The 9,654-nt window shown below is 41.1% G+C and overlaps 1 protein-coding gene across 3 annotated transcripts; it reads left to right on the top strand.

The window, feature by feature from the left end:
* Positions 1-751: 751 nt before the first annotated feature.
* LOC136510152 (putative disease resistance RPP13-like protein 3) lies at positions 752-9,438 on the top strand. 3 transcript variants are annotated; one of them, XM_066504709.1, is made up of 10 exons: positions 775-886; positions 1,323-1,381; positions 2,828-3,696; positions 5,347-7,078; positions 7,260-7,331; positions 7,412-7,561; positions 7,782-8,049; positions 8,127-8,355; positions 8,446-8,596; positions 8,746-9,438. In XM_066504709.1, exons 3-10 carry the CDS (start codon positions 2,921-2,923, stop codon positions 9,031-9,033), a joined length of 3,666 nt encoding a protein of 1,221 aa, XP_066360806.1. In that variant the 5' UTR covers positions 775-886; positions 1,323-1,381; positions 2,828-2,920; the 3' UTR covers positions 9,034-9,438. The 3 variants fall into 3 exon arrangements, with proteins under 3 accessions (XP_066360804.1, XP_066360806.1, XP_066360805.1); XM_066504708.1 differs by having other exon boundaries at positions 778-886; positions 1,323-1,368; XM_066504707.1 differs by lacking the exon at positions 1,323-1,381 and having other exon boundaries at positions 752-886.
* The last annotated feature ends 216 nt before the right edge of the window (positions 9,439-9,654 follow it).

The raw sequence follows: 9,654 nt of genomic DNA, 5'->3' as shown, positions 1-9,654 counted from the left end.
ACTCCATGCGACATCGTGACATCCCAAAACTTTTCGCCGTGAATTTAAACGAGGCCGTAGCTACGCAAGGGGACGTGGCGTGACATGAGCATCCTATTTTGCAAGCCGGGCCCCACACGCTGTCATCTTGTGATGATCCACACACAAACAAACATAAATGCGTGGAATACGACACTCCATCGGCGACTTGGGTAAGGATGGCAACGGGTCGGGTTCGGATCGGGTGGAGTCTCCGTGCACCCAAAACCGAAACCCGAAATCAAAACCCGAACCCGCCCCGAAAACCGATTCGGGTGGAAATCCATCACCAAAACCAAACCCGCGGATACCCGAAACCCGAACGGATACCCGAAACCCGAATGGATACCCGAAACCCGCGGATATATATACACATATTCACATGTATAAACAAGAGGCAACAAATAATAAATATTTTCATGAGTCAACTTTAAATAAATTTAATAATCTAAGTAAACAAATTATTATTAGTATATTATAAAACATGAGTTTTAATTCCAAATGATTTATTTCGGATATCCATTGGATATCCACGGGTGGAAAACCGAACCCGAAACCAAACCCGATTGGTTTCGAGGCCCCGAACCCGAAAACCGTGGGTGAAAAACCATCCCCAAACCCGAACCCGCAAAACCCGAAACCCGCGGATATCCGCACCAAACCCGATCCGTTGCCATCCTTAGACTTGGGTGGTCCATCGGCCATCGGCGACTTGGCGACTTGGGTGGTCCATCGGCCATCGGCCATCGGCCATCACACATACAAGTAGCGCCCGTGCTGCAGCTGCTTAGCTTCTCGTCTGTCTGGAGCTTCTCCATCTGCGTTTGCATTTTCGATCCTGTGGTGTCCCTCGACTCGACTCGTGAAGGTCAGTGCTAACTGCTAATCCTCGATCGCTAGTTATTTTTCGATTTCTATTTTTACAAGACAAGTTTGCTCGGCTCGATCAATATTTAGTAGTAACTTAACTGGTTTCTGCTGCTGTGGATCCTGGATTGCGTGCCATGATCCAGATCTAGTATTAAGCCATGATCCAGATCTAGTATTAAGCATGCTGCTGTGGTTTCTGCTACTACTATTAAGCCATGATCCAGATCTAGTAGTAATAGGCCATCCAACTATCAATACCAGACAAATTTGGTTACATAATATGAGCTTTGTTACATTGCTTGGAAGGAACCACCAGTTCCTCCGGTAAGAAAATTTAACAGCCGTTGATTAGATTAAAAACTCTCCAGTAAGACTAAAGGGTAGTTTAGTATTTTTTTTTCTCTTCCTCCTAACATACAGCTACCGACGAACAGGAATCCGATCCGGTAGTCGCGCAGCTGCTCCACCAGCTTCGACCGGGTTCGTCGCCCCTGTATCGTATCGTTTTCATGGACTTTGTTTTTTGGCTTTCATAATCATTAGCTAAGCAGGCTGCCCCCTGTACTACAAGAAGGACAAATTTCGTGAAACATAATATACTTTTAGATGTTTAACTGAAACAATAGTCCAGACCCTGTCCAAACATGGCCTGGCAGGCTGCGTTCAGTATTGGGATAACAAGGTATGGGATGCGTCCATTTAACTCTTCTCCGATGGAAGGATCTTATATCTATGTTTATTAGTTGAGGGGGTCTATTTTCCCTTTTTTTTTCTTTTCAACAAGCAATGGTAGGAACTCTACCTTTCATTTAATTAAGATAGGTATTAAAATGAGGTGTTGGGGTCTATTTCCCTTTGGGATGTGATGATCTTATGTCTATGTTAGGCCGTGTTTAGTTGGCCCGAAGCGGCGCCGCCGGAAAAATGTTAATTACTGTAGCATACTGTAGTATTTCGTTTGTATTTGGTAATAATTGTCCAATCGTTGACTAATTAGGCTTAAAACGTTCGTCTCGCAAAGTACAACCAAACTGTGCAATTAGTTTTTGATTTCGTCAACATTTAGTACTCCATGCATGTATCGCAAGTTTGATGTGATGAGGAATCTTCTTTTTGCATAGTGCCAAAGTTTGGATTTTGGGTGAACTGAACATGGCCTTAGTTGAAGGGATGTGCAAACATCCCTCTTACTGGGATGGAGAGTGAGAGGACAGATAGATCATTGCCTGGATGTCAGCCTTTGGTTGGCTTCTTCTACCATGTTCGCTTGGCTGATAAGCCATGGCTGAAAGTACTGTTGGCTGATTTGTTGTGAGAGAAAACTACTGTTCGTTAGCTGGAAAAGTACGGATTATAAGCCAAGCGAATAGGGCGTTCCTCGTTCGTTGGCACAGAGCAGCGTACCAGCCTGTGGCCGCAACGCACGCTCGACTCAGCACCGCACCTAGGCGGTGGGCATAATTGACCGAAATTGAGAAACCGCATCAAAAAAACCTGAACCGAAATAAATCAAAAGAATCGGAACAAAAAAAAATCGGTTCCTTATTCAGTTCCAGATTGCGAGGAACCGAACTAACCAAGGAAATTTCGGTTCCTACTCTCAGATAGCTGAATTAACCAAAGAACCAGAATAGATGAATTGTACTTCACTTATTTGTATTTTGTAAGACTATGTTTGATTTATGTGTGGTGTCTCATATTGAATTGCTATGTATTTGTGCTACTATATTGTTGAGAAGAATACACAAATTAATATAAGTAATTTTTATTAATTAGAGGTATTAAACAATAACTAATGCTTAACCCAAGTTTGAGGATATGGGTTGATGGACTTGTGAGACAGATCCAATAGAACACACCTTGCTATAAGGTTGCACATACACATAAATATACACTTTGCTTTAATCACGCTAACTAGTGATTATAATCTGCATGCCAGGACATACATCGATTCTAGCAGTCGTAGCAGTTGCAAAGATAGATATTAATCGCAAATCTTCTCAGCTAGCAACTACCTGCATGAGCTGCCGCTATGGAAGGAATCGACCACCAAGCCGCCATGGAAATATTAAAGGGTGCCGTGGGATGCCTGCTCCACAAGCTGGGCAAGTTCCTGAAGCAAGAGCACAATCTTCAGACAAGTACTACTACAAAGGAAGACTTAGAGTCTCTTGAGAGACAGCTGAGGAGAATGCACGCTGCTGCCTTATGCAATATGCCATGGCCGCAGCAGGACCAGCCTGACCCACAGGATGATAAGCATTGTGCCTATGAACCGAGGGAGCTGTCATATGACATAGAGGATATCATCGACGACTTACTGCTACGCTTCGACAAGGGCTTGGAGCCAATCAGCAACCGTGACAGCTTCAGGGAGACGTTGGAAGACATCAAGCTCAGAGTAAAAAATCTGGCTGCCTCTCATGCTGGCGATTTTGTTGCTACAACTAGCACTGTTGGCCCATGCCTTGATGATGTGTACCGAGGAGCGAGACGACTCATTGGCACCCACAAGCTACGAGCTATGCTCATATCTAGGATGTCTTCATCTCATAGATTGAAGAAAGTTTCTATTTGGGGCGCTGGAGGGATGGGCAAGACCACTCTTGCAAAAGCAGTCTATGAAAACATTAAAGGCGACTTCCATTGCAGCAGTTTTGTTTCTATTGGCCTACAACCTGACATGAAGAAAGCCTTGTGGGACATTCTCATAGATATTGACAACGAAAGGTATATGGTTCTTAGCATGACCAGAACGAATGAAAGACAGCTAATCGACGAACTCCGACATTTCCTTAGAAACAAGAGGTATGGATAGCCAGTCAAATGCCTTTCGTGCCCATTTTTTTTTTTGACAGTTGGTCGTTCAAAGTACCCATATTATTTGAGTTTTTTTAGTTTGCGTATATAAGTGCACATAATTAGAAGTATCCTAGCTAAATGCTGATCATTTTGTTTTGTCATGAGTCAAGATTTTCTAAAGTTGACCATTTTTTTTTGTAAAATGCACTACCATCTACACATCAAATTATTTTAGAAAGTGCATCATGAAGCATGTCTTCTTTTGGGTCTATACTTGATTTGCCATGTTTTGTCACAGTTTCCCACACTTCTGATGGCCTTTGTTTGGTTCCTTACTGCAATTTTGGCTGCTGCAGTTTAACAGATTTTGACCTCAGATGTCAAATACTCAAGTCGTCTTGCTAAAGTTTGCCTCGCTTATGACACAAGTTGACCCTTAATTCAACTTCTAGAAAAAAAATAAAGTACTATTACTATTATAATTATCAAGAGTGCACTTAACAGCTACTATTTCCATTCTCAAATAGACGCCATTTTAGTCATTTGATTTTGTTCTAAAATAGATCTGATTCTAGGAGTTCAAGGTGGTGTATTCGTGATGTGGCCATATTACAAACCGTTTGAAAGTGGAACTTTAAATAAGGCTACTCCCAATGAGTAATATCAAGCCTGTTAAATTAGTGCCACATAGGATATAATTTTTGTTGTTGATATGCCACATAATTATAAGGAATATGCACAAAATCTAATGTCTTAAGTCCACTCATGGAGACATTGCAACAATTAATGGTTTTAAGAGCTCCTAAGAAACATCAACATGATAGCAATGCATTGAAGATGTTGTCTATATAGGTACATGACGTGACAGACTAGGAGGTGCCATAGGAAACTCCTAATGCGTTGGAAACAGTGTAGACAAGTTTTATCCCTATGAAACTCATTTCATCACACAAAACTTTCATCATCTCTCTTCATTTATACTATGTCATGTCAGCTTATTTAATGCTCATAAAACCCACTGAGACTGGTCACTGGCGTAAGCAAATATGATGACATGACACTAGTGTTTTTCTTCTTTCCTTTGGTTATTGCTCCAATGTGTAATCGGTCTCTATTTTATCTATTTTTAGAGCCTCTTTAGTGGTGTCTTGTTAGTCATTTCTCCTCCTCCGGATCTAGGGCAGGATAGTCAAGCTAGTGCTGGCTTGTCATATTCACACCTCTCCCCTCCCTTATTTAATAAAACTTATGGCAAAATTTTGTTGTCCTTTAAAAAAAGGGGGTAGGCAATCCCAAGGAGAAGATAATAGAGCCATCTAGATCTTCAGGTCCACCACCATCACCACCATCATCTTTGTAACTTGGTTAGGCATATTCCTATTGTGTAGTCGTTGAGGATAAAGGATATATGGTACCACATAACTCGATGTAGGGTGTTATTCACTTGGTCCAAGAACAGCATAAATTTTGGTGTCTCTTTGTTCTTGAAACATGATCTACCCGTACCACCAAGGTAGCCCATATGCTATATTAACAAATTCTCAACAAGTGCCATTTTGAATTGCTAGTGAGATGCATGGCTATCATGCTTATGTTTTTCCACAGAAGTCTAGATAGTTTTACTAATTCGTGGCTCTTGCTTTGTCATGTGAATAGGTTCTTAATTGTTATTGATGATATACGGGACATATCATCATGGGAAGTAATTAAATGTGCTTTGGTGGATAGTGGTTGTGGAAGTAGAATAATCACAACTTCTCGTAGACTCGATACCGCAGAAACGATTGGTGAAGTTTTTGAGGTAATGCCACTTTCTGTTGATGGCTCCAAGGAACTATTCTATGCCACATTATTTGGTCATAAAGGCACAATTACTTTTGATCCACTGGACGAGCAGTTCACCGAATATATTCTACAGAAATGCGGTGGTATACCATTAGCTATAATTACAATAGCTAGTTTGTTGGCCGGTAAACCGCAAAAGGAATGGACTAAGTTATACAACTCTATTGGATTTGGCCACGAAGATTATATAGCTATTGAGAACACAAGAAAGATAATCCAATTTAGTTATTATGACCTACCAAGCCATCTAAAGACCTGCTTATTGTACTTAAGCATATTTCCTGAAGATCATGTGATTGAGAAAGACATGTTGGTGTGGAGATGGGTAGCTGAAGGTTTTGTGCATGAAGAACAAGGGGAATCATTATTTCAAGTCGGAGAGAGGTACTTGCATGAGCTTATCAGTAGAAGCATGATCGAGCCAGTAGAAAATGAGGACACAAACATGCGTGATTGCCGTGTTCACAACATGGTGCTTGATTTGATTCGCTCCATGGGAAAACAAGAAAACTTTGTCACTGTATTGGAAAGGTATGATCATGATCAACATCTACCTTATCAAAGTTATGCTCGTATAATATCCGTCCAAAATGGAGTCCTGGAGAAGCATGATCTAACTAGAACGTGCAAACCAAAAGTGAGGTCACTTAATGTCACCTGGAGCCGTATTAGCAGTATGATATTACTACTCCCAAGTTTTCAGGTTTTACGTGTCCTTTCTTTAGAAGGTTGTGAGATACTAACTACAGACGACAGTTCTGATGGTCTGAAGAATCTTGCGGGGTTACTTCACTTGAGATACCTTGGACTTTGTGGGAGGAATATTTGTAATCTGCCAATGGAAATTGGTGATTTAACATATTTACAGACACTAGTCTTGACGGATACCTACATAACAGCACTGCCACACAGTGTTACCATGCTAAGACAACTGAAGTGCTTGCGGTGTTTTGGGTTAATACTAGAATTGCCAGAAGGGATGGGAAACCTAACATCATTGGAAGAGCTGCGGTTGGGGACACTTGACAGTAATTCCTTAAACTTCGCTAAAGATCTGAGCAAGATGACAGATCTAAGGTTGCTCAGTATTATTAACACAGAAAGCTTCTATGGCAAATGGATGGAAGCCTTAGTGGAGTCTCTAAGCAAATTGCAGAAAATCCAAGAACTAGAGGTTTTCTGCGATGGACCGTGCAGTGATGATCCCTGCAGCCAAGTCATTGCTCCTTTTGCATTCCCCAAACTGCAATACCTCAGGACAAAAACCTGGCTGATGTTTCAACCGGGTGCTATGCCTTGCCTTAAATCTGTTGAGCTCCATGTCCATGTGCGCGCCCTCAAGGATGCCAACTTTGATTTGGACGACTTGTCTAAATTGAGTTACCTCCGTTTGCTTGAGAAAGCCCGTGTTCAAATTGACTGCTGGGGAGGCAAGACGGAGGATGTAGAGGAGGCAGAGGCGGCACTGAAACGCATAGTCCACAGCCATCCCAACCGTCCCACACTTATTCTTGAAAGATTTGGTCGGTGTGCAGACGACAAGGTACTAGTGCCATATTTTTTTTTCCAAACTACTAGTCCCCCCTCAGGTCACAAAAACTTCTTGTTTAGGACAAAATTTGCTCAAATATTAAAAAAATGCAAACATTATATAGTTTGAAAATGTGCAAGTCATATGTATTGATTTGTGTTCAAAATACTTACACAACCTCTTATATTTGAAGGATTTCAAGAAGATATCCCAGAAGAAAATAGTGGTTAAAGATACATATCGAAAATCGCGCAAAGTCAAATGTGTAAGTATTTTTGACTGGAGGTAGCAGTATTCTATCCTTCTCATTATTCCACATGAATGATAAGTTGTCATTCCTTGCAGATAGGTTTCCTTGACCTTGGGTACATTGACAAGTTACACCATTTTCGAGTGGCACCAGAAGTCATGCCATTAGAATTATTAAGTAAAATTACAGAGGATTTCTCCAATAAGCGAAAGCTTGGTAGCGGGACATTTGGAACAGTATACAAGGCAAACATTTTTTCCCCATATCTATGTCCAACTACAATTCTACAACATACAAGTATTGTTTAATCTATAAACAAACCGTTTTAACTATTATTGGAACTGCTAGGACAACTTCATGGACAGATTGCAAATACAGTTGCATTTTCTATCAATTCTAATGACCATTAATAGTGAAATGGATATTTCTATAATACAACTCATAATCATAAGGGATGTTCATTAGGGTGTGCAAAATAATGGCAAAGCGATTGCCGTGAAATTGCTTCATTCAATGCCACAACGACTTGACTACGAAGAGGAAGAATTCAGGAAGGAGTTCGAGAACCTTAGGAGACTCAACCATCCTAATATTGTAGAGCTACTTGGCTACTGCTATGAAACAAAGCGTGAATTTGTCGAGTACGAAGGGAAGTTTGTTCTTGCTGATGAAATCTATAGAGCTCTCTGCTTTGAGTTTATGCACAATGGAAGTCTGCAAGAACACCTTGATGGTAAGATAAAGGTCCTATACCTTGGCAACGTTGCTTAGTATTATATTTACTCTATCTCCCTGTGTTTGCTTCTATAGATGAATTCCATGGACTGGACTGGCAGACACGCTACAAAATTATTAAGGGGACTTGCGAGGGTCTGAAATACCTTCATGAGGGACTGGAAAGTCCTATGTACCATTTAGATCTAAAGCCTGGCAATATATTACTCGACATGGATATGGCCCCAAAACTTGCAGATTTTGGTTTATCGAAGCTTGTCTACGATGACCAGACTCAAGCCACGTTGCGCCCTTTAGGAACAAAGTAACTTAATGCATCTCTGAACTCAATTTTCAGAATCAACTAATTGTGGGTTTTAACACTATCACATCTACAATTTATGATGTCATGCAGTGGATACTGCCCTCCGGAATTCATTGAGCAAAATTATGTTTCCAACAAGTTTGACATATTCAGCTTGGGTGTTGTAATGATAAAGATAATTGCTGGCTCTGAAGGCTACCGCAAGACAGCTGAAATGTCTTCTCAAGAATTTATTGATCAAGTAAGTTAAGTCCCTGATATCAAGATCCCTGAACATGTGTGCGTGCGTGCGCGTGTGCACACACACAAACTTTGATTAATATTTTTTTATGTGTAACACATTTGATACCAAATGGTGGCACACTTTCTTTGTGGTTCGTTCTCTTATAGGTACAAGAAAATTGGAGAAAAAGAGTACATGAAGCACCGGGATGTACATCACTAAAATATGAATGCTATCAAGTAAAGAGATGCGTTGAAATAGCGTTAGATTGTGTCCATACTGACCGAAAGCAAAGGCCTAACATTGGCGATATCATAAGTTGGTTGAACGTAATAGAAAGAGAATTGGGGAATTCAAATAATGAAGTTGAGTGTAAACCTTTGCCCTTGTTTCGGCTGGCAGACGGTCTGGCCCTATGGCACGGAGAGTCTGGCAATGCCACCTCATCAAGTTAGTGTGGGCCAATCAACCCAATTGGACACGTGTCTGGTGCGGATTGTTGCCAAGTGGGTGTGGAAGGTCTTATAGTGCAAAGTTGTCGACTACATGGGCCTGAGTCTGGTGTGGACTCTCTCACTATCTCTCCAAGCAAGAACACCAAGAACTCAAGGAGAACGGAAAGGCGAAAGGAAAAGGAGGAGACCACGAGGCCACCCCAAGCTGCAGCACCACCTCGAGCTCATCACCCATTGTATGGAGGACCAAGGAGTGCTCCCTCCTTGACATTGATGGTGAGGAGGAAATAAATTATAACATTTGTTACTTGGGAAACTTTTTTGTACCACACCCGGAACAATGTTCTCTTGAACCTAGAACAATTTCCAATAAGCATTGCCATGATCAATAAAAAGGAAATGTTCTGCCTCCGTGACAAGTATGGTCTCATGCCAAATGATACCAAATATGCTCAAGTGGGGGCCTTATTTTAAATCTTTTACTTTAACAAACACAATGGTGCAATTGATTTTTTTTAACGAACGTGCCAATCATGCACGTGTTTCATTAAGAGGAAAAGAGGTTAAAGCTTTTAAGTTACATGAATGACTGGCAACACGTCTCCAAGTGCGAATATCAAT

Source organism: Miscanthus floridulus, chromosome 16, assembly GCF_019320115.1.
Source record: "Miscanthus floridulus cultivar M001 chromosome 16, ASM1932011v1, whole genome shotgun sequence".
NCBI classification, from domain to species: domain Eukaryota; kingdom Viridiplantae; phylum Streptophyta; class Magnoliopsida; order Poales; family Poaceae; genus Miscanthus; species Miscanthus floridulus.
The sequence above is the reverse complement of the archived record's forward strand: the minus strand, read 5'-3'. Positions and strand labels throughout refer to the sequence as shown.

Bases quoted from the DNA above. Each gene is read 5' to 3' on its own strand.
- LOC136510152 (XM_066504707.1), top strand. From the start codon at position 2,921: ATGGAAGGAATCGACCACCAAGCCGCCATGGAAATATTAAAGGGTGCC. The intron at 7,079-7,259 runs GTACTAGTGCCA...TTATATTTGAAG, and splicing joins GTCGGTGTGCAGACGACAAG to GATTTCAAGAAGATATCCCA. The intron at 7,332-7,411 runs GTAAGTATTTTT...CATTCCTTGCAG, and splicing joins AATCGCGCAAAGTCAAATGT to ATAGGTTTCCTTGACCTTGG.